The sequence below is a fragment of the Drosophila sulfurigaster genome, chromosome 2R (genome assembly GCF_023558435.1).
Source record: "Drosophila sulfurigaster albostrigata strain 15112-1811.04 chromosome 2R, ASM2355843v2, whole genome shotgun sequence".
In the NCBI taxonomy this organism is placed as follows: Eukaryota; Metazoa; Arthropoda; class Insecta; order Diptera; family Drosophilidae; genus Drosophila; species Drosophila sulfurigaster.
This window is the reverse complement of record NC_084882.1, coordinates 31,838,479-31,863,861: the sequence shown is the minus strand read 5'-3', so window position 1 is coordinate 31,863,861 and position 25,383 is coordinate 31,838,479. Positions and strand designations below refer to the sequence as shown.

At 37.8% G+C, this 25,383-nt stretch overlaps 4 protein-coding genes across 5 annotated transcripts; 2 read left to right on the top strand and 2 right to left on the bottom strand.

Moving 5' to 3' along the window:
* Positions 1-10,803: 10,803 nt before the first annotated feature.
* On the top strand, positions 10,804-12,682 carry LOC133836476 (esterase GA18864). Its single transcript, XM_062266984.1, has 3 exons — positions 10,804-11,041; positions 11,095-11,415; positions 11,475-12,682. The coding sequence occupies exons 1-3, from the start codon at positions 10,897-10,899 to the stop codon at positions 11,894-11,896; spliced, it is 888 nt and encodes a 295-aa protein (XP_062122968.1). The 5' UTR covers positions 10,804-10,896; the 3' UTR covers positions 11,897-12,682.
* Positions 12,068-14,116, bottom strand: LOC133836478 (elongin-B). The gene is made up of 4 exons (XM_062266987.1): positions 13,672-14,116; positions 13,356-13,449; positions 13,066-13,210; positions 12,068-12,708 (listed from the first exon to the last, which is right to left on the bottom strand). The coding sequence occupies exons 1-4, from the start codon at positions 13,672-13,674 to the stop codon at positions 12,594-12,596; spliced, it is 357 nt and encodes a 118-aa protein (XP_062122971.1). The 5' UTR covers positions 13,675-14,116; the 3' UTR covers positions 12,068-12,593.
* Positions 14,117-14,435: 319 nt separating this feature from the next.
* On the top strand, positions 14,436-15,166 carry LOC133836479 (signal recognition particle 14 kDa protein). The gene is made up of 4 exons (XM_062266988.1): positions 14,436-14,586; positions 14,641-14,713; positions 14,790-14,890; positions 14,948-15,166. The coding sequence occupies exons 1-4, from the start codon at positions 14,563-14,565 to the stop codon at positions 15,077-15,079; spliced, it is 330 nt and encodes a 109-aa protein (XP_062122972.1). The 5' UTR covers positions 14,436-14,562; the 3' UTR covers positions 15,080-15,166.
* On the bottom strand, positions 15,138-15,960 carry LOC133836477 (uncharacterized). Of its 2 annotated transcripts, none has more exons than XM_062266985.1 (3): positions 15,834-15,960; positions 15,523-15,772; positions 15,138-15,466 (listed from the first exon to the last, which is right to left on the bottom strand). In XM_062266985.1, the coding sequence occupies exons 1-3, from the start codon at positions 15,900-15,902 to the stop codon at positions 15,180-15,182; spliced, it is 606 nt and encodes a 201-aa protein (XP_062122969.1). In that variant the 5' UTR covers positions 15,903-15,960; the 3' UTR covers positions 15,138-15,179. The 2 variants fall into 2 exon arrangements, with proteins under 2 accessions (XP_062122969.1, XP_062122970.1); XM_062266986.1 differs by having other exon boundaries at positions 15,523-15,767; positions 15,834-15,939.
* Between the last annotated feature and the right edge of the window lie 9,423 nt (positions 15,961-25,383).

The following is a 25,383-nucleotide window of genomic DNA, read 5'->3' as shown; positions in this document are numbered from 1 at the left end:
ATTTTTTATTGCAAGTGGAAGAACAAAACTGAGCAACATGAAACATCTGCATATCTATACTATATATATATAACATAAATAGGGAAAGTGATAAACAGAGCTACTCGTTAAGCAATGGAAAGCGAGTTGAAATGTTGTTTAACTACTTGCTATGAAGTAGCATCTATTATGTGTTCGTAGAAGTAATTAATATACAAGTGTTTTAGTGTTTCTTCTGCCATTGTGTCTCGCTGCTGTTTTGTAAGCACAACTTACAAAAGCATTTTTGCACATGCTGCTCTGATTTTATTTCCTCCTCATTACAAACACTTCTTTCTATAGCATTGTAGCTATAAATATCTCAGCACTTTCAGCTTTTCAGTTTCTGCGGTTGTAATAAATAATGAAAACTAACTAAAACTGTCATTCAACTCTGCGAATTGACCACTCAACCAGTTTTACTGTCTCTTTGATGGAACCCTCGTCAGTTGAGCTGAGTAGTTAATAAACTATAATTATTATTAGCCTGAAGCTTCTGATTGCCCGGGCTGCAATAAAATATTGTGTTTTCTTATATATTGACTTTTATTCATTTAAACAATCAACTACAGAAATACAGATACAATCAAATAAATGAACAAATAATTGCAAGCAATATCTACACATTTGTGTAATATAATTAAGGTATTAAGTAACATAATAATAAAAATACAAATGAAAAAAATATTTCAAGTATATTCTAGAATTTATTTCCAATACAGTCAGTGCTTTAGAAATACGTTAGTGTTCATTTTAATTATATCTAACCTTTTTAAATAAATAAATAGTTCTTATACTCAATAAGAAAAGTACAAAGAAATAATTTGAATTTATACGTTCATCAAAGTTACTTTAAATACACATTTTAGAAAGTAAATTCATAAGAAATCAAGTCAAAATAAAATGCCATAAAAAAGTAAACGATTAATAACGTACGCAAAAATACTGAAATATACCAAATGTTATTAGTGGTATACTAATAAAGTACTGCATTAAAAATATATATAGTACAAAATATTCCATATACCTTAACTACTCTGGACAAATCTCGCAAATTAACTTTCAACTTTTCAACCTAATTTGTCATCTTTGCTGTTCGCTTCCATCAATCTATTTTCTTAAAGGACTCATTGCTATTTAAATTTGTGTTTAGCTATTCATCACTTAATATTTATGACATGAGTTATTCACTTATTTTACATATATTTAAATTTGTGACAAGACAAGACATCACATCACATTCATTGATATGTCATATTCAACAAGACAAGATGAATATATAACTCACAACTAAATATCCCGCATCGTAAGCTCGTTCCTCGCAAGTAGTTCTGTGGTCGCTTCTGCACTCCCTATTGTTAAAAGTAATTTGGTAACAATGTTTCAACTTGGTTTACTTCGCACACACTGGCAGTTATATAGTAGTTATCGTGAAGCGGCAGCTTGTAAACGCATTGTCAATTTGGGCCAATTCGGGCGCATTTCTCAGATGCCAAAATGGAAAGTGCTTACGCACACACACACACAGTATTATGTTGTGCATGTGTGTGTTTGTGTTTGTGCTTTGTCCTGCATTCGCATTCGTATTCGCAGTCGCCATTTTCAATGGCTGCCACAATAAGGCGAAAGTTTTCACAATTGTTATTGTTACCTTTTTGGTGTGCGCAACAGCAGAAACAGCAGCAGAATTTTAAGTAGGTTAAGTGATTTTCAGCTCAATTAACATTTGCTGCCAAGTCGAGTGGCTGAGCTGAGTATTCCAATGGGGCGTATACGCAACTGACCGCAGATCCACACAAAACAATGTGTTATGTGTGCTCCCCATTAACAGACTGTGTGCGACCCCGTCGACTGTCGACTGTCAGACTGAGAGACTTGACTGGAGAGTGAATTGCTACTAGATTGCAGCAGCTGAGTTAACTGCTTTAAGCTTACGTGAGATAATTATGCATTTGACTAAAAGGACAACAACAGCAGCAGTAGAAGCGGCAGCGACAACTACAACAGCGTTGAGTAGAGTCTAGGAGTAACTTGGCTGGCATATGGCCGAGCTTAGACGTTGTTCTCTGCGTGAGCGTGTGTGCGAGTATCCGAGTGTGTGTATGTTAGGTTGTTTACACACTTGCTATGAAATGCATGAACCACGCAAAACGTGCGGACAGACAGGCAGGATGAAAGGACAGACGAAGGGGCAGCAGGGAGCAAGAGCAGACAGTGGGGCAAACAGACAGACAGACGGGGCAGACGGACCGACAGTCTGGCAGACAAAGAGACAAACAGGCGGACAAACAAGCAAACAGTTTGTTGGACAAATGAACACGCATCAAGAACAGCAGCAGCAGCGGAGGCAGTGAAGGCAGCGGAGGAGGCAGCGAAGGCAGCCCAGAAACTGAAGCTAGTGCTACATTTACATACTCGTAAGTGTGTGCTTTATGTACAACACAAACACACACTCACACACAGACACTCTCTATGCGGAAGCTGCTTAATGAGCACACAGCAAAACAGAGCAGAAAACGTGTCGACATCTACTCCACTCGGATCGCATCGCATCGCATCGCATATCCCTTGACTCGCACTCATGGGGTCATGAGTGGCTCATAAAACTGATTTTTATTGTGCTCAAATTAACTAAAACGCACCAGATACATTTTCCTTGAACCGAACCTAAATCTGTGTAAAAGTAGGCAAGGTCGTCAGAGTCTTGTTGTTGTGGCTTACTTAAATCATAGCACAAGGTAATTCCTCTGCTGCACAGCAGAGCATGACTTTATCACACATACGACACATGAGCCCCGAATATTTGTGGTAGATGATGTGCCCTAGATCTCTTTATATAGACATAGACATATATGTGTATAAACTCGTATGCGAAAGCATTTTGATTAACGACACTGCGCCCTAATGTCAAAAGTCATTCAATCAGCACTCTCGCAGCCGTAAACAACAAACAGCACACCTCCATATAAAATATATACTCTACATATACGATAACACACACACACTCATATGTAGGTGTGTGTGGCTATGTTTCATTCATGGTTTCGTTGGCATCAACATTGTATTCGCGCCGCATTGACAGTATCGATTGATCATTGGCACGTGATTGAGTTCAATTTGATGAAATACTCTGCCAATCTGTCGCTTTCACTTTGTGTTGCCAAACTTTTTCTTTCTTTCTTTCTTTTATTTTTTCAGGGGATCATTATAAATTGAAGCCTAATGCGTTCTACGCTCTTCACTTAAAATGCCATTTAATTGATGCATTATTTATGTATGGGCATTAAATGTTTGCTGACAGCTTTGATTAGCTTATCGAAGAACTAATCGACTCGCAATTGATGATTCGTCAGCAGCAGCTCATATAACATAGAGTAGATTTTTCAGCTTAAATGTTGCAACTAAAAATGTTCGTCGGGTCAGCAGGAAAACGCGAAAACCCATCCGCACACACACACACACACACACGTGCACACACAGTCACGTAACCACATTGCCACAGTGGTCACTGCTGCCTGCCTGACTCAAAATTCGTTGATGTGATTTGCTGTCGCTCGGACTCATTGTGTGTGTGTCAAATGCAAATCAATTAAAACTGTCATCGCTGGCTGAGAGTAAACCAAAAGTTGACAGCAGCTAACGCAAATCCGCTTAAAGGTTTTCGCCTGCCATTGTTGTTGCCATTGTTGCTGTTGCTGTTGCTGCTGCTGCTGGAGAACAACAACAAACAAACAGACAAATGGATATTATCTTTTTATCTATTCATTTGCCATTGTTTGCTGCTGTTGCGCAAAGCTTTTAGCTTATTTGCATTAAGCAGCAGCCTGGCATTAGCCACACACACGTACACACACCCACACACACACACACACACACACACACACACACACACACACACACACAGCTGACAGCTGCCGATGGACGGATAAACACAACAAAAGCAGCTGCCAAATAATTTGCTTAAGTTGCACATCTAAGTAGACTACAACCTACGCGGCGTATGTGTAATATGCTTAAACATTACAAATTGCATTTAAGCCTAATTCAATTTGTGCGCGCTTCGTTTCTGTTTATATTTCTGCTTGTAAATATATGTTTTCAACTTAATTCACATTTAGGTTTTGGGCTGCGGTAAACTGTAAAAATATATAAAATTTATTAAAGGAAAATGTAATTTTAACTTGTGTTACTTGAAGTGCAAAATACTTTTATTGATTGTAATTTTTGGACACTGCCAATAAACACAAATTTGAAATTGAATATGTGAATGTGTTTATTAAATATGTTCATATTCCGTTTGTTTGATTAAGATAATTTAATATGTAAATGTTTTGTTTTCGTCAGCGTCGTAGTCTTGCTTCTTCTTCTTTTGCGGCGTCTTCACACGCTCCTCACGATCGATCCTCGTGCCTCTCGTAATCGATAGAACTCTTGATGCTGCAATCGATATGTCCCTCACTCGGCGTTGCCAGACTACTAATAGAAAATTAAATTTTGGTGGCAACGTTTGGACGTTTGGCAGTAAACATAAATGTTAAGGTTAAGATAAAGCTTTCGCTCTTCATGTTGCAACAACTTGAGGATTGATTAGTTGCACTGTTGTAAATGTGATTATTAGTTGCCAAAGACAACAACTGATTTACCGCACTTAACTAAATATTAATGAAGCTGCAATGCGAACCTTACAATACCCAAAGAGAGCGAGAGAGTCAGAGAGAGAGAAAGAGTTCAATCAAGAGAAATTCAGAAAGAAATTTCTGCATACCGCAACAGATGCTAATTGAGAAGCCAAAGTTAATCGATTTGTGGCTGCCATTGATGGCCGAGCTGGCGACTTTACTGCGGCTGCTTTAAATGTTGTTTCGACTGGAGTCAAATGCGGTTGTGGCTACAACAGCAACATCAACAGCAAAAGCATCAGCCGCAGAAGCAGCGGCAGATTTACTTTATCCATTGCGGCATTGCTGAAATGCAGCATTAAGAGCAAATTACGGTCAGTGGAAATGATGAAATGAATAGTGGCAGCATTTCATTAAACTACTCAGCAGGCAAAGATTTATTGAATTATATCGATAACTTACTATGATAATTTATTGCACAAACGGACACACACACACATACATATACACAAAAAAAGAAACTTTTAATGGAAACGGAAACACTTTCACGACTATTGCTCAAAAAAAAAATGGAAGAAACTTTTCAATTTTCCAACTGATTTGAAAAGTTTAAGGCGATTTCGTTTCAATTAAAAATAAGTGAAGCTGTCAATTAAGTGGATTCTCATGCTCGTTTGTGACTTATTGAATTGTAAAATGGCTCTAATCTATTGGCAATGGCAATGGGGGAATGGGATAGAAAGAAGTTCACACAAATTGGCCAGAGATTGAAAATTGCATTTCTAACATAATTTGCATAGCTTGGGTAAGTTTCATATTAAAAGCACAGATAGAAATGTTGCAAAATATTTGTGCAGAACTTTTGCGGCTAAGAGTTAACAAACAAGTTACAACTGATGCTACTGCTGCTGCTGCTGCAGTCGAAGAAGCTGAAGCTAAAGAAATTAAAACATTTTTTGATGTCCATTGCGTTAACCGGAAATTCCGTAATTCAAAGATGGCGTCCGCTGTGCTTGGCTTAGAGTCAGCTTAACTTTAACTTGTACAGTTTCCGTTTTCGCTGCCGGCATTTAGTTCAGCCCACGTGCACCAGCCACGTCGCTCCCCTCCTTCCTTCCCCTCTCCCTCCTCTCTTCTGAACTAAACACAATCCCAATGCGAGACCAGATTCAATTGCTGACCCACTTGCTGTGTGCCATATTCTTTGCCCACTTTCCCACTTCTGGGGCTGGCTTTTATTTTGTATTCTCGTTTTTTTTTTTATTCCTTTTTTGCTGTTGCTGTTGTGTTGTTTCTTTATTCGTTTCTCTTTTTTAATGTTTAATGCCTGATTGAGTTTTGCTTTTGATTTCTCGGCTTGCTTTTGTTTTGTGTTGCTTCACTTGCTGGACATTTCTAAGAGCTTTTCGCTTTTGTGGTTTGTGTTTTGAGCATTTCAGTTATTAAACTTTTGGCAGGCTTCCCTCCTCTCCCTCTCTGTCTCTGTCCACTCTGCTACCCCTCGAGCATCGCTCGTAGTCAGCTTACCAGGCAGCTTTGTGCAACTGCCCATTGCTAAGTAATGAGATCGATTTTAATGGCGGCCATTCTTTATTTCTTCTCTCTCTTTCGCACTCTATTTTTGTACTCTGTCTCTCTCACACTTTTGTTGCGCCCACTTGTGCCACATTTCGACGCCGTTGCCGTTGCAATTTGCTATTGTTTTGTTTTATTTTTTTTCGGGTAGCACTTTTCTTTTTCTTTTTTTTTGATTATGCCGCTCTGCTAATTAAATAATAATTGCCTTTAAGCAATTATTCTGTTTACATGCGCCCAGAAGCACTTTCAATTCGCATACCCTGTAAATCAGTGTTTGACCAAATGGGCTATTTCGACATGATTAAATATTGATATTGATTCGTTGTTTGTGCACGATTTGTACTAATTATCATTGAAGCAATTACTTAGAAGATTAATCTGTCTGTCATTTGCAATGCATTGCTTTTGTTTTAGTCAAAATTTGCATGACTGGCTTTGGATCCAGTTCAATTCTATTTCCTTTCCGTTCCTCTCGCTTCCTCCCCTGTCCTTTCCCCCTTTGCCATTGTGTTCAATTCAATTCTGTTGGCTGACAAATAAAGCAATTTGTAATTGAGTCACGTATAATGTAATCTACGAGTAGCAAATAAATTGATTTGTTGTTAAAATTTCTTCCAATACAAATACGAATACGAATACAAATAGCTAACTGTGTCAAATACAAGGCTGCTGCTTTTGCTGCTGCTGTTGCCTTGTTATAAGTTGGCCAATTCAACTGAAATGAAATGGCAACAATAGACCATTCAGCTAAGCTACACTAAGAGTTCTAAATGCTTTGAGAATCTAAATACAGTGAGCCGGCAATAAAGTAAATTTCCATAAATATTGAGTCTGAAATTGGCATATATTTTAATGCACGACAAAATTTAGAGAACAAATATTTCTGAATACAAAATAAATACAATTTAATTAAATACATAAATAGGGTTAGGTGAATTTATAACAGCAAAAAATATATCTCTTCCAAAAATATCCTTCTTTAACAAAATTGGGACAAACTTCATGGAATTCATGGCTGCACAGTTTTATTCCAAAAATTTCTTTCATTTTAATACTTTTGCAAAATGTAAAGAAACTATATTTGTAAATGAAAAATAAATACATTATTTTATTTACACTTTCACAAAATTAGGTCCAACAAATGTAGTTTATTTGAATACAAAAATAAATTGTTAAACAGCCCAATTTGTAGATAAATAAGTAAATGAATTTATTTCCATATCTACAACACAAATAAGCCATCGGCACTTTAAATTGGTAAATTGAAATGAAATTGATCAAATTTTCCCTGAACATAATTTGTTGCAATATGTTTCGTTGCCTTTCAACAGGAATATTTTGCATTCGAATTTTGTATGTTTTATAAATATAGTTTTGCCAATTGTTACTGTAATAAATTGTATTACAATCTTGGTTATTTGCTTTTGTTTGTCTGTTGTTATTGATCGCAATTTAATTAAATTTGCAACAAGCTCAATTTGGTTTGCACTACTTGCAAGCAGTTCAGGTAAGGAATTCACTGCCTGCTGCATGTAGAGCATGACATGCACTGCTTAAATATAATTTATTTGTAATGCTTTTGCCAATTATTATTATTATTACATTACAATTATTACAATCTTGGTTATATAATTTTGTTTGTCTGTTGTTATTGATCGCAATTTAATGAAATTTGCAACAAGCCCAATTTGGTTTGCACTACTTGCAAGCAGTTCAGGTAAACCGTGCCCTGCTTGCTGCATGTAGAGCATGACATGCACAGCTTAAATATGATTTATTTGTAATGCTTTTGCCAACTACTCGACTACACAATTAAACATGCTGCAATGCTCATAATTATCACTTTAATTGAATTGTCGAATACATATTTACACATGTCGTCCAACGACAACAACGAGTGTGCACTGTAAATCACAAAGAACAGATTGTAATATTGCAATTTATTGTTGCACATTGTGGCCATTGGGGGCCAATAAACTCGTCATCACACACGCACGCACACACACACACACAGCAAAAGCCTCAAACCAAAAATGCGCTTTCAATGATGCCACACAGATACAAGAGTATATATAATATATAGTATAGTGGAGTATAATGCTTGCATGCCACGTTGGCCAGGCTACCATTGTAATTAATGTGATTTATGTTTATTAATTTATTTCACGCTATTTAGAAGGCAAGGCCAGACAGCACCTGACAAATATTTTGCAACGTCTTGTACTCGTAGTTTGGCCCCCAGCTTGGAATTTATGCAACAGAATTTGATTTTAATATTAAATTTTCTCGGCCACGAAGACCACACAAAATCGCTCTTTCTCCCTCTTCCTCTCTCTCTCTCTTTTTGTCTGACATGCAGACATTTTGAAGCACGAATCAGGGATTCGTAACTTTTGGATTTTGTGTCTGCATTTAAGGGTTTTGAGACTCAGCCCTCAGCCGGCTGTCTGTGGCTTTATCTCTGATTTACAAGCGTAAAATAGCAGCAACATAAAATATTTAACTGTTTTCTATCGGGTCAATCTCTGTGTGTGGATGTGTGTGTGTTTGTGAGTGTTGTAAATAGTTTTGTATTTGCGGTTGCTCAATTGGTATGCATGTGTGCGTGTGCATGTCTGTGCTTGACTATGTATGTGTGTGTGTGTGTGTGTGTTCTTCATTTTTGTGGGATTTTCGCTTTTGCATTGCATACTTTTGTGCGCTCTTCAATGCGTATGAATCCGTAATGAGTTTGCCGCAACCAAATGCATTTTTATTTCATTTAGTGTTGTTTTCTCTTCTCTGTTCCTCTTCTTTCCTCTTTTGGTCTGTTTATTTGATTGCATTTAAACACATTTGCGGATATTAATCAGACGGCAATGCGTTCGTTGCAATAAAAGCCTATACCACATAAATATTTACAATTTACGAACACACACACACATACACACTCGCACACAGATACATCGAGACGAATTTGCATTTTAAGTTGAAACCTCAACAATAAATGGCTCGACATGAAATGCGATATTCGCACGCATTTATTCAAATTTCATTAAAATTTATAGTGGCTGCTCTGCACTGAGGAATGATGCTAATAAATCAGCAAATTAATATTAGGCAGGCTTACAGTCAATACCAAGAAGGGGTCAACACACACACACACACACACACACACACTTACATGAATTGTGTACAATCAGGTGCGCATTTATCATGCAGAAATGTGACAAAAATTTCACCAAAAATTTGCTACATGGCAAGCATATTTAATTCCCAGCATCCAGTTGAAGCAACTTCAATGTTTGTTGGTCAACTCGCTAACCATTTACACACACTCACACACACGAATGTATGTGCATGTTAGTACAACGTGTAAACAGCGTTTAAATGGGCGGCTAACTCTAACATAGCTAACGTCAATCAGGTCATGTTGATGCGGGACTAAAATTCAAGCTACACAATAGGTTAAAATTATTGATGCAACTGGCAAACACGAAATCTCAACTGAGGGTTTACTTCGTTGCCAAGTTGTACATATTAAGACAAAACACACACACACACACACACACACACTATGAGATGCAACTCAAGTACACGTGGCGTGTACAGCAGATAATTCGCATTAAAATCCAGCTAGCAAGCCAACAACTTGTTAACACGTTGTTGTGTTGCTTGCGGTTAGTGTAAACACGTGGTCATTAAATAGATTACGCTGCTGACGATGTCAGTTTTCATCAATCACAGTGATTGCTTTCCATCAAACCAACCAAAAATTTATCGAATACATATATTATATATTTCTAAACAACAAATTATCATAATATTAAAATCAATTATTATTGAAATCACATAATTAATTATAAAATAAATAAAATAACAATCGTTCCAAATTATTAAAATTAAAAGGACTCTTTTAATACTTCCCTAATCAAAATAATATACAAAGTGCATGTCTTAACTACAAATGGAGGAGTGTCGCCACACTATAATTCCCTTAAAAACGGGAAATGTTAACTTAACATTATTGCTGAATATCAACCAAATAGCCTTCAGCTTAGATAGATGGCGCCAGCTCTAGAACAGCCAGTAGATGGCGAACACCTAGCGGCAAATTTGTTGCGCAAAAGAGACAACATGTATAACAAATGCGAAACAACTATATGTACGCGAACAGACGAGACAACCATACGTTTAATGTGTTTGGCGCCATCACGACCGCATTTCAAATTCATTACAAAATAAGTCAAATATTTTATATTGAAAATAAAATAAAATAGGCAGTGTTTGGGTAAATGTTCAGAATAAAATAGAAAAAACGAAATAAAAATTTTCTAGTCGACGTTTGAGTACGCGAAATTATCGAACTATTTGAAATCACGCGCTGTTGTAAATATACTGTCTTGAGTGATTTTCTATTTGGAATATACCATCTTAGAAATGTTGCCTTGGCCGACAATTTAAAGAGTTATTTGGGAAGTTATTTTTTGCACGATTACTAAATAATTGTTTACTCAATATCAATCACATAGTTAATTGATATCACAAAAAAATGATAAGAATTTAAAAATCGATAACCATATCGAAATTTCTTCTCAGCCAAACACAAATCAGCTGTTTATCGCTTAACCTCAAATTGGCTTGCTCTTATTTGTTGTCGCGCTCCTTTTGCAGCTGGCGTTTTATTTATAAACCAACTATTATGACCAACAACGAAGCAGAAGCAGCCGGCTCTAGCCGTTCCAGCGGCGGTGCCGCAGGAGGTAGCGCATCCACATCCTCAGCAGCCAAAATCGAGATCACTGAAAAAGTGCGCGTCCTTTGCTTGCACGGCTACCGGCAAGATGGTAAATTAAATGTTTTCCTAATTGAATATTAACTAATACAATTTAAATTGCAGCTGACTCGTTTAAAAATAAACTTGGCTCATTTCGCAAGTTTGCCGGCAAATACGCAGACTTTGTGTTCATCTCAGCGCCACATGTGGCAGCCCCTCTCGAAGCCAATGCTGCGCCTGTTGAGGAGCAGCGTAGTTGGTGGGCCAATAAAGATGATGGCACGTTTAAGGGCACCAACAAGAGTGGACCCGCCATTGGTTTCCAGGACAGTCTGCATGTGGTGGAGCAGGCGTGGAAAACACAAGGTCCATTCCAAGGACTCTTGGGTTTTTCACAGGGCGCTTGCTTTGTGGGCTTAATCTGCGGACTGGCCAAGAAGAAGCGTAGGTGACAATAGTACCACAATTGAACAGATTTCATATGACAACTACTTTCATTTTAGTGACCTCCATTCGACCTGAGTTCGCGGTGCTTAGCTCAGGTTTCATATCCGGTAGTCTAGTGCACATGAGCGCATATGAGGAGCGCATCACAATTCCAACCCTGCACATCTATGGCTTAACAGATGAGATTATACCTAAAGACATGAGTGAAGCGCTGGCCGCGCAATTCAAGAATGTCGAGGTACTGGAGCACGATGGTGGACACTACTTTCCAGCGAAGGCGCAACAGAAGCAAACGTACATCAATTTCTTCCAAGATCGCCTGCAAGAGTATCTGGAGCATCTAGAGCTGCAGCAGAGCAGCAATGCATCGTTTATCGACTCGGCGGAAGAGGATGATGGCGGTGTCACGGATGCCAATGATGCTGAAGTGGCTGCGGTGACAGCAGCCGCAGGCTCCGGAATGGATGACAGTGATTAATTGGTAGACTGTGGTAGTTGTTCTTTTTTCGTTTTTAATAATAATTAAATCTTATTATTACAATAATAATAATAATCATAATTTGATTATAAATTATAATAAATTTAAATCCCAATATTTTAAATATTCACCGCGTTTTTTTCTTTTTGTTTTTTTAGTATCAATTACAAATTGTTTGCTATTGTTTGTTATTAGAAGCTATTTTGAAGTGTAACTTTTTTCCATACAGAACTTTTCCATTTTTTTGACTTAAACAAATTCGTAGAAATTTTATAATAAAAAAATAAACAACCAAAAATAGAGAGAAGATGATAAATCCTATTCCAATTTACAAAAATTTGTTTGCATTATGTTAATTAATTAAATTGTTCCTTGCTATATAATCAACGAAAAAAAATGCATAGATATTTTTTGTTAGCTTTTCATGATGTTTGCTTTTATGTTTCTCTTGTGTTTGTAGTTGTTTGATGTTTGTTTGTTGATGTTTTTTGACCAGGCAGAGTAGAAACATGTTTTGCAGCGTTTTTGACTTTGTTGTTTTTAGGGGAAAAAACAAGCGAGCGTTACGATAGTAAAAATTTGACTCTTTCAACATTTTAATTTTTATCTCTCGCATGCAGCAGTTGATTGATTGATTGAATTGTTTGCTGTTGCTGTTGATCTTGTTTGTTGAATGTTTCGCTTTTGATAGTTTTGTTTATGCGACTTGTTCTTGTCCATTTGAGGCCTCTTGGTTCTTCATCACTTCTGGTAAGTCCGGCGGTGCTGAGTATGGTGTGATATCAAGCGTCTCAAAATCACCCATTTCATTCCTGCAAGCAAACAAGAAAAAAGGGTTCATCAGTGAAATGTCAACTCAATAGCAAGTTTACGACACGTGCAGCGATATCAGCAACATGCACGCACACACTCACACACACAAACTGTACTTTTTATGTGTGCGTGTGTGTGTGTGCATGTAAAGCAACAGCTGTGTTATCAGCGTGACTCAAAAAAGTGCGGCTTTCATAACATCACAAATGTATTTCGTGGAAATGCGATGAATTGCAGGAGCTCCTACGGACTTTTGAAACTTAAACGAAGTTTGCGCAGTCACATTATCCGCAGATCAAATACATTTGGGATGCCTAGAAGTGCTCACTTTCTCTCGTATCGCTCCTCTCTCTCACCTGCACATTAAACCCAATTGCGCTGGAGCTTGCGCCTTTGCCGTGGATACCGTAACGCCGTAATCCTGCAGCGTATTCTCATCCTCCATGATGTCATTGTCCTGATTATATAATCGCTGATCGCCTGGTGGCACTTTCAAGATGCCTATAATAGCGTTGGATGGTCATAAAATTACTTAATAATCAACAAATTGTTTGCTATAAATAGGAATAACACACGCACACACATACATTTAAAAGCAGTCAGACCAAATGAAGCACACACACACACTTAACACACTCACACTTACCTTCGATCATGCGTTTCAGTTCAACAACTGATGTGTTTTCCTTGGCATCCGTAAAAATGGTTGTTTTCTGCCTTCTGATCATTAGAAACACATCCTGCAAGCGAATTAAATGCGAATTAGTTCGTGTTATTGACAAGGTTTCGGTCAAAGTTCAGCGCATTGTTTTTTGCTTATTCACACACGCGTTCCATAAGTGTGTTTGTTTGTTTGTGTATGTGCCGAATGACGTGCAATTTGAACAGCAGCACAACAACAGCGTCCTGAATTCTTGAGACCGGCTCGCGAAATTTGTACGTGTATCTTCTGTTGGTCTTACCATGTTTGCTAGTTTATTTTGTTGCTTGACTTTTGTTTACTACTTGGAGGGCGGGGAAGTTGCCACAATGCCGTTGCTTGATGTTGTTATTGTCGTTGCCACCTTCGTTGGCGTTTGGGCGGGGTGTAGAATGGGTTGAGAGTGCTCTGCTTCCTTTGGCGGTCGTCGTAGTAGAAATTTTGTAGTTCGATCGTTTCTCCTCCGCTTGCTTACACCACACCAACAATAAACCAGAGAACACGCTGCGCTTTGCAATAATAGTTGTGTACCGTTGTTGTTAACGTAATGCAGGCAACGTTTCGCTATGGGTTTGTGTGTACAATAGCCTCACAAATTGCTTGCACTTGTAAGTTTTCGTTGATTTTACAAAATTTTAGTGTAAAATTTTTTTTTGTGGCGAAGCAAGACCGAATGCCAGCCCTGCCAACTTGATAGCATATGCAAATGTTGGCAGCATTTGTGAGTTTTTGTGACGTCACGCACCTATTATGTTAGTTAACATTTGTGTCGCTGTTAAGAGACAAGTTCTAGAAAATATACATATTGTGTCATTTTAAGAGGTTGATGTTTTTATAGCAAATGATATATTCATATTATTATTAAATAACGTTCAACGTTTAATAATACCAAATCACGCAGAGAGACCATTAATTGCGCAAATATTATTTTTTGTATAAGCACGTGGACGAAAAATATAAATTTAGCTTTTCAAAGTATGAGTTCCATCTAAAAGAAAACGAATTCAATGATAAATGAATTTGCAACATAGTTGCCTGCAGAAAAAAATCAATGTTAACCGCTGTTTTAAGGAACAATTTCAACATCGATATGTTATCGGTGTTGCCCCACCACTAGTCACTTTTTACCTAGACTGATATCTGCTGCCACGAAATGGTTTTGCTGGACAATTCAAATGTAAATAAATAAAGAAAAAACTAATTACATTCAATAATAAAAAATTCATTTCAGTTTATACTGCGCTTAGAGAAGATTGCGAACGATGCAAGGAAGGATTCGTCCTTTACCATCACATTCAAGCGCTGTAAGTAAAATTGTATTGAGAATGCGACATGCGACTTTTAGTAATTCCAAAAAATGCGTTTTCATTCACTACTTAGACGATGGACATGATCGTCCGGTGCCACGTCCCGGCAAGAAACCGCTGCCTAAGCCATCAACCTACATGTGTCTAATGCGAGCACAGTCCAAGTCAAAAAAGGTAAATTTATACTAGTCAAATACATGTATGACAGGTAAACTGATTAAATCTTTTCAGATTTCGACTATCGTAAGTCAGGAGGATGTGCCCACAATTATGGCAATGTACTCGCAGTTTATGAAGAGCAAAATGGATGGTCTGAAGCGCGTCAAGAAAGTCAAGAGCAAGGCTAAGGCTACAAAAGCCTGAAACCAGAATTGTTCATCTTAGTTAAAGCTTTTTTAGTTACAAACAAATACGCTGTAAATTAAACTTTTTACTATAACATTTTAATAATGTTTTATGTTTATTAAGTATTGAGATACAACGCTTTGCGAGCACACAAATCCATCAGGTATCTTGGCAGCTTATTTTGCCTTAAGCCATGCAAGTATTTAGGTCTAATTAGTTGGATGAGAACATATAAATGCTCCCTTTGTTGCTCGGCCTCATTTCCATCTGTTATATAGCATAAATCGTCTATATACATGACATCGATGCCACTTCCCAGCGCTTGATGAAAATTCGCACCAGCCTTTGGTATAAAGTCCAAATATCCATTCAATTTGTCAACTATTAGCACTCTAACATGATCATCTGCAAATCGAAAATGTAAATAAAATTGACTGATTTTTCCGTAAATATGTACTCACTTTGAAGATAATATAATTGTGTATTTTGTGACGCTGGAATCAATGTTAAAATGTTCTTGATTTGTTCTTTTCTATATTCAATTTGTACTGGTTCATGTGGTTTAAGTGCTATGTATTTGTAGGTTTTCGTCGATCCCATGTTCTGAAAACGAGCAATATCTTCAGAAGTTCCATAAACGTGCCCACACCAATCATTGGGAACTACATGTTCCTGGAATGCGGCCGATGTCAGTAGCATTGGTCCACTGTGCTTCATTTTAGGAGAAAACATATAAATTTGTAATTTACATCAATTAATTACATTGGCATACTTGTTCGAAACGTCCGTATCTTTTATTGGGATCCAATATCAAAGGCTGACCAATATCATTCAAAAACATATTGCTCCAAAACAACAACAAACAAGGAGACGCATCAGTGTGACCGCAAATTAAAATGCAAAAAAGGTCATAAAATATACCACGATCTCAGCGAAAAATCTAAAATTACTAACCATAAAAAAAGTAAATAAGTTATCTGGTATTTTTGGTACTATATAGTTTATTTTATAGGTAAGTGTATGTCGCCAACAAATATACCTATGGGTACCAATATTTTGTTTTACATTTACAAAATATTTAAAGGATATACAAAATTTGAACGATAATACCGTTTTACACTGGAGTTATTTTGTTGGATATGGATAAAGGGTATCCGACAGTCGAGCGCACTCGCTTGTAAGTTACAAGTTGTAACTTCGTCACTTGTTCAAATTTAGATAAAGTCAGTTCCATTAGAATTCCAAAAATGTCATTTTGGTAAACGCATTATTGAAATTTATGATTACAAATAAAGATAATGTAAGGTAAGTAGGCAAACATATTCTTATAAATAGGTAAGAATGACTGACATTAAGCAGTGCTTAAAGGGAACTCAAAATGGTAAGATTTGTAAGATTTCTAAATTGCAAAGTTATAAAAGCAATCGAAACTTATTTAGCCTTTTAGGTGTCTTATGGTTCTTGTAATTTGTCATGCAGTCACTGCAGACATGTCCAAAGAGTTTGCAAGTAAGGCAAGGCAAATTTTATCAGAAACAACGACAGAACCACAAGTGACAACAACTCAGAACTTATGTGATATATTCCCATTTTGGCCGTCATGCTTAACCACATTGTGCATCCTTGACCCGAACTTGCCAATATGTTCAACTCTAACAACAACACAAACTTCTACTGTAACGACTACTGAATCTACAACACCAACTTCTACAGAATCCACAACACCAACTTCTACCATAACAACTACTGAATCTACAACACCAACAACTACAGAAACTACAACACCATCTTCTACCGTAACAACTACTGAATCTACAACACCGTCTACCGAATCAACTACAGAATCCACAACACCAACTTCTACCATTACGACAACAGAATCTACAACACCATCTTCTACCGTAACAACTACTGAATCCACAACACCAACAACTACTGAATCTACAACACCAAGTTCTACTGTAACAACTACTGAATCTACAACACCAACAATATCTTCTACTTTATCATTGTGTGAAACATATCCCTTTCTGCCAATATGTACCGCTACAACATCAACTTCTACAATTACAACTACAGAATCTACAACACCAACTTCTACAATTACAACTACCGAATCCACAACACCAACAATATCTTCTACTTTATCATTGTGTGAAACATATCCCTTTCTACTGAATCTACAACATCAACTTCTACCATTACAACTACCGAATCTACAACACCAAGTTCTACAATTACAACTACAGAATCTACAACACCAACCACTACAGAATCTACAACACCAAGTTCTACTGTAACAACTACTGAATCTACAACTCGAACGTCTACCGAATCAACTACAGAATCCACAACACCAACAACTACAGAATCTACAACACCAACTTCTACAGAATCAACAAAACCAACTTCTACAGAATCCACAACACCAACTTCTACCATAACAACTACAGAATCTACAACACAAAGTTCTACTGTAACAACTACTGAATCTACAACTCCAACGTCTACTGAATCAACTACAGAATCTACAACACCTACCACTACTGAATCAACTACAGAATCTACAACACCAACAACTACAGAATCTACAACACAAAGTTCTACTGTAACAACTACTGAATCTACAACTCCAACGACTACTGAATCAACTACAGAATCTACAACACCAACCACTACTGAATCAACTACAGAATCTACAACACCAACAACTACAGAATCTACAACACCAAGTTCTACTGTAACAACTACTGAATCTACAACTCCAACGTCTACCGAATCCACAACACCAACAACTACTAAATCAACTACAGAATCCACAACACCAACAACTACAGAATCTACCACACAAAGTTCTACTGTAACAACTACTGAATCTACAACTCCAACGTCTACCGAATCAACTTCCGAATCCACAACACCAACAACTACTGAATCAACTACAGACTCCCCAACATCAACAACTACAGAATCTACCACACAAAGTTCTACTGTAACAACTACTGAATCTACAACTCCAACGTCTACCGAATCAACTACAGAATCTACAACACCAACCACTACTGAATCAACTACAGAATCTACAACACCAACAACTACAGAATCAACTACAGAATCCACAACACCAACAACTACAGAATCTACAACACCAAGTTCTACTGTAACAACTACTGAATCTACAACTCCAACGTCTACCGAATCAACTACAGAATCTATAACACCAACCACTACTGAATCAACTACAGAATCCACAACACCAACAACTACAGAATCTACAACACCAAGTTCTACTGCAACAACTACTGAATCTACAACTCCAACGTCTTCCGAATCCACAACACCAACAACTACTGAATCAACTACAGAATCCACAACACCAACAACTACAGAATCTACCACACAAAGCTCTACTGTAACAACTACTGAATCTACAACCCAACGTCTACCTGAATCAACTACAGAATCTACAACACCAACCACTACTGAATCAACTACAGAATCTACAACACCAACAACTACAGAATCTACAACACCAAGTTCTACTGTAACAACTACTGAATCTACAACCCAACGTCTACCGAATCAACTACAGAATCTACAACACCAACCACTACTGAATCAACTACAGAATCCACAACACCAACAACTACAGAATCTACAACACCAAGTTCTACTGTAACAACTACTGAATCTACAACTCCAACGTCTACCGTATTAACTACAGAATCTACAACACCAACCACTACTGAATCAACTACAGAATCTACAACACCAACAACTACAGAATCTACAACACCAACAACTACAGAATCTACAACACCAAGTTCTACTGTAACAACTACTGAATCTACAACTCCAAAGTCTACCGAATCAACTACAGAATCTACAACACCAACCACTACTGAATCAACTACAGAATCTACAACACCAACAACTACAGAATCTACAACACCAAGTTCTACTGTAACAACTACTGAATCTATAACTCCAACGTCTACCGAATCCACAACACCAAAAACTACTGAATCAACTACTGAATCCACAACACCAACAACTACAGAATCAACTACAGAATCCACAACACCAACAACTACAGAATCTACCACACAAAGCTCTACTGTAACAACTACTGAATCTACAACTCCAACGTCTACAGAATCAACTACAGAATCTACAACACCAACAACTTCAGAATCTACAACACCAAGTTCTACTGTAACAACTACTGAATCTACAACTCCAACGTCTACCGAATCCACAACACCAACAACTACTGAATCAACTACTGAATCCCCAACACCAACCACTACTGAATCAACTACAGAATCTACAACACCAACAACTACAGAATCTACAACACCAAGTTCTACTGTAACAACTACTGAATCTACAACTCCAACGTCTACCGAATCAACTACAGAATCTACAACACCAACCACTACTGAATCAACTACAGAATCTACAACACCAACAACTACAGAATCTACAACACCAAGTTCTACTGTAACAACTACTGAATCTACAACCCAACGTCTACCGAATCAACTACAGAATCTACAACACCAACCACTACTGAATCAACTACAGAATCTACAACACCAACAACTCCAGAATCTACAACACCAAGTTCTACTGTAAAAACTACTGAATCTACAACCCAACGTCTACCGAATCCACAACACCAACAACTACTGAATCAACTACAGAATCCACAACACCAACAACTACAGAATCTACCACACAAAGTTCTACTGTAACAACTACTGAATCTACAACCCAACGTCTACCGAATCAACTACAGAATCTACAACACCAACCACTACTGAATCAACTACAGAATCCACAACACCAACAACTACAGAATCTACAACACCAAGTTCTACTGTAACAACTACTGAATCTACAACCCAACGTCTACCGAATCAACTACAGAATCTACAACACCAACCACTACTGAATCAACTACAGAATCTACAACACCAACAACTACAGAATCTACAACACCAAGTTCTACTGTAACAACTACTGAATCTACAACCCAACGTCTACCGAATCAACTACAGAATCTACAACACCAACCACTACTGAATCAACTACAGAATCCACAACACCAACAACTACAGAATCTACAACACCAAGTTCTACTGTAACAACTACTGAATCTACAACCCAACGTCTACCGAATCAACTACAGAATCTACAACACCAACCACTACTGAATCAACTACAGAATCTACAACACCAACAACTACAGAATCTACAACACCAAGTTCTACTGTAACAACTACTGAATCTACAACCCAACGTCTACCGAATCAACTACAGAATCTACAACACCAACCACTACTGAATCAACTACAGAATCTACAACACCAACAACTACAGAATCTACAACACCAAGTTCTACTGTAACAACTACGGAATCTACAACTCCAACGTCTACCGAATCAACTAGAGAATCTACAACACCAACCACTACTGAATCAACTACAGAATCTACAACACCAACAACTACAGAATCTACAACACCAAGTTCTACTGTAACAACTACTGAATCTACAACCCAACGTCTACCGAATCACCACTACTGAATCTACAACACCAACAACTACAGAATCTAAAACACCAAGTTCTACTGTAACAACTACTGAATCTACAACCCACCGTCTACCGAATCAACTACAGAATCTACAACACCAACCACTACTGAATCAACTACAGAATCTACCACACAAAGCTATACTGTAACAACTACTGAATCTACAACTCCAACGTCTACCAAATCGACTACAGAATCCACAACACCAACAACTACTGAATCAACTACAGAATCCACAACACCAACAACTACAGAATCTACAACACCAAGTTCTACTGTAACAACTACTGAATCTACAACCCAACGTCTACCGAATCCACAACACCAACAACTACTGAATCAACTACTGAATCCACAACACCAACAACTGTAGAATCTACCACACAAAGCTCTACTGTAACAACTACTGAATCTACAACTCCAACGTCTACCGAATCAACTACAGAATCTACAACACCAACCACTACTGAATCAACTACAGAATCTACAACACCAACAACTACAGAATCTACAACACCAAGTTCTACTGTAACAACTACTGAATCTACAACTACAACGTCTACCGAATCAACTACAGAATCTACAACACCAACCACTACTGAATCAACTACAGAATCTACAACACCAACAACTACAGAATCTACAACACCAAGTTCTACTGTAACAACTACTGAATCTACAACTCCAACGTCTACCGAATCAACTACTGAATCTACAACACCAACAACTACAGAATCTAAAACTCCAAGTTCTACTGTAACAACTACTGAATCTACAACTCCACCGTCTACCGAATCAACTACAGAATCTACAACACCAACCACTACTGAATCAACTACAGAATCTACCACACAAAGCTATACTGTAACAACTACTGAATCTACAACTCCAACGTCTACCAAATCGACTACAGAATCCACAACACCAACAACTACTGAATCAACTACTGAATCCACAACACCAACAACTACAGAATCTACAACACCAAGTTCTACTGTAACAACTACTGAATCTACAACTCCAACGTCTACCGAATCCACAACACCAACAACTACTGAATCAACTACTGAATCCACAACACCAACAACTACAGAATCTACAACTCCAACGTCTACCGAATCAACCACAGAATCTACAACACCAACCACTACTGAATCAACTACAGAATCCACAACACCAACAACTACAGAATCTACAACATCAAGTTCTACTGTAACAACTACTGAATCTACAACCCAACGTCTACCGAATCCACAACACGAACAACTACTGAATCAACTACTGAATCCACAACACCAACAACTACAGAATCTACAACACCAACAACTACAGAATCTACAACACCAAGTTCTACTGTAACAACTACTGAATCTACAACTCAAACGTCTACCGAATCAACTACAGAATCTACAACACCAACCACTACTGAATCAACTATAGAATCTACAACACCAACAACTACAGAATCTACCACACAAAGCTTTACTGTAATAACTACTGAATCTACAACCCAACGTCTACCGAAACAACTACTGAATCTACAACACCAACATCTACCGAATCAACTACAGAATCTATAACACCAACCACTACTGAATCAACTACAGAATCTACAACACCAACAACTACAGAATCTACAACACCAAGTTCTACTGTAACAACTACTGAATCTACAACTCCAACAACTACTGAATCAACTACAGAATCCACAACACCAACAACTACAGAATCTACAACACCAAGTTCTACTGTAACAACTACTGAATCTACAACCCAACGTCTACCGAATCAACTACAGAATCTACAACACCAACCACTACTGAATCAACTACAGAATCCACAACACCAACAACTACAGAATCTACAACACCAAGTTCTACTGTAACAACTACTGAATCTACAACCCAACGTCTTCCGAATCCACAACACCAACAACTACTGAATCAACTACAGAATCCACAACACCAACAACTACAGAATCTACCACACAAAGCTCTACTGTAACAACTACTGAATCTACAACTCCAACGTCTACCGAATCAACTACAGAATCTACAACACCAACCACTACTGAATCAACTACAGAATCCACAACACCAACAACTACAGAATCTACAACACCAAGTTCTACTGTAACAACTACTGAATCTACAACCCAACGTCTACCGAATCAACTACAGAATCTACAACACCAACCACTACTGAATCAACTACAGAATCTACAACACCAACAACTACAGAATCTACAACACCAAGTTCTACTGTAACAACTACTGAATCTACAACTCCAACGTCTACCGAATCAACTACAGAATCTACAACACCAACCACTACTGAATCAACTACAGAATCCACAACACCAACAACTACAGAATCTACCACACAAAGCTCTACTGTAACAACTACTGAATCTACAACCCAACGTCTACCGAATCAACTACAGAATCTACAACACCAACCACTACTGAATCAACTACAGAATCACAACACCAACAACTACAGAATCTACAACACCAAGTTCTACTGTAACAACTACTGAATCTACAACCCAACGTCTACCGAATCAACTACAGAATCTACAACACCAACCACTACTGAATCAACTACAGAATCTACAACACCAACAACTACAGAATCTACAACACCAAGTTCTACTGTAACAACTACTGAATCTACAACCCAACGTCTACCGAATCAACTACAGAATCTACAACACCAACCACTACTGAATCAACTACAGAATCTCACAACACCAACAACTACAGAATCTACAACACCAAGTTCTACTGTAACAACTACTGAATCTACAACCCAACGTCTACCGAATCCACAACACCAACAACTACTGAATCAACTACAGAATCCACAACACCAACAACTACAGAATCTACCACACAAAGCTCTACTGTAACAACTACTGAATCTACAACTCCATCGTCTACCGAATCAACTACAGAATCTACAACTCCAACGTCTACCGAATCAACTACAGAATCCACAACACCAACCACTACTGAATCAACTACAGAATCTACAACACCAACAACTACAGAATCTACAACACCAAGTTCTACTGTAACAACTACTGAATCTACAACCCAACGTCTACCGAATCAACTACAGAATCTACAACACCAACCACTACCGAATCAACTACAGAATCTACAACACCAACAACTACAGAATCTACAACACCAAGTTCTACTGTAACAACTACTGAATCTACAACCCAACGTCTACCGAATCAACTACAGAATCCACAACACCAACCACTACTGAATCAACTACAGAATCTACAACACCAAGTTCTACTGTAACAACTACTGAATCTACAACTCCAACGTCTACCGAATCAACTACAGAATCCACAACACCAACCACTACTGAATCAACTACAGAATCTACAACACCAACAACTACAGAATCTACAACACCAAGTTCTACTGTAACAACTACTGAATCTACAACCCAACGTCTACCGAATCAACTACAGAATCTACAACACCAACCACTACTGAATCAACTACAGAATCTACAACACCAACAACTACAGAATCTACAACACCAAGTTCTACTGTAACAACTACTGAATCTACAACCCAACGTCTACCGAATCAACTACAGAATCTACAACACCAACCACTACTGAATCAACTACAGAATCTACAACACCAACAACTACAGAATCTACAACACCAAGTTCTACTGTAACAACTACTGAATCTACAACCCAACGTCTACCGAATCAACTACAGAATCTACAACACCAACCACTACTGAATCAACTACAGAATCTACAACACCAACAACTACAGAATCTACAACACCAAGTTCTACTGTAACAACTACTGAATCTACAACCCAACGTCTACCGAATCAACTACAGAATCTACAACACCAACCACTACTGAATCAACTACAGAATCTACAACACCAACAACTACAGAATCTACAACACCAAGTTCTACTGTAACAACTACTGAATCTACAACCCAACGTCTACTGAATCCACAGAACACCAACAACTAGAATCTGAATCAACTACTGAATCCACAACACCAACAACTACTGAATCAACTACTGAATCCACAACACCAACAACTACAGAATCTACCACACAAAGCTCTACTGTAACAACTACTGAATCTACAACTCCAACGTCTACCGAATCAACTACAGAATCTACAACACCAACCACTACTGAATCAACTACAGAATCTACAACACCAACAACTACAGAATCTACAACACCAAGTTCTACTGTAACAACTACTGAATCTACAACCCAACGTCTACCGAATCAACTACAGAATCTACAACACCAACCACTACTGAATCAACTACAGAATCTACAACACCAACAACTACAGAATCTACAACACCAAGTTCTACTGTAACAACTACTGAATCTACAACCCAACGTCTACCGAATCAACTACAGAATCTACAACACCAACCACTACTGAATCAACTACAGAATCTACAACACCAAGTTCTACTGTAACAACTACTGAATCTACAACTCCAACGTCTACCGAATCAACTACAGAATCCACAACACCAACCACTACTGAATCAACTACAGAATCTACAACACCAACAACTACAGAATCTACAACACCAAGTTCTACTGTAACAACTACTGAATCTACAACCCAACGTCTACCGAATCAACTACAGAATCTACAACACCAACCACTACTGAATCAACTACAGAATCTAC

Bases quoted from the DNA above. Each gene is read 5' to 3' on its own strand.
- LOC133836476 (XM_062266984.1), top strand. From the start codon at position 10,897: ATGACCAACAACGAAGCAGAAGCAGCCGGCTCTAGCCGTTCCAGCGGC. The intron at 11,042-11,094 runs GTAAATTAAATG...TTTAAATTGCAG, and splicing joins GCACGGCTACCGGCAAGATG to CTGACTCGTTTAAAAATAAA. The intron at 11,416-11,474 runs GTAGGTGACAAT...CTTTCATTTTAG, and splicing joins CGGACTGGCCAAGAAGAAGC to TGACCTCCATTCGACCTGAG.
- LOC133836478 (XM_062266987.1), bottom strand. The intron at 13,211-13,355 runs GTAAGTGTGAGT...ACGCTATTATAG, and splicing joins ACTGAAACGCATGATCGAAG to GCATCTTGAAAGTGCCACCA. The intron at 12,709-13,065 runs GTGAGAGAGAGG...GTTTGCTTGCAG, and splicing joins CAATTGGGTTTAATGTGCAG to GAATGAAATGGGTGATTTTG.
- LOC133836479 (XM_062266988.1), top strand. From the start codon at position 14,563: ATGGTTTTGCTGGACAATTCAAAT. The intron at 14,587-14,640 runs GTAAATAAATAA...AATTCATTTCAG, and splicing joins TTTTGCTGGACAATTCAAAT to TTTATACTGCGCTTAGAGAA. The intron at 14,714-14,789 runs GTAAGTAAAATT...TTCACTACTTAG, and splicing joins TACCATCACATTCAAGCGCT to ACGATGGACATGATCGTCCG.
- LOC133836477 (XM_062266985.1), bottom strand. From the start codon at position 15,902: ATGTTTTTGAATGATATTGGTCAGCCTTTGATATTGGATCCCAATAAA. The intron at 15,773-15,833 runs GTATGCCAATGT...CCTAAAATGAAG, and splicing joins GATACGGACGTTTCGAACAA to CACAGTGGACCAATGCTACT. The intron at 15,467-15,522 runs GTGAGTACATAT...TTCGATTTGCAG, and splicing joins ACAATTATATTATCTTCAAA to ATGATCATGTTAGAGTGCTA.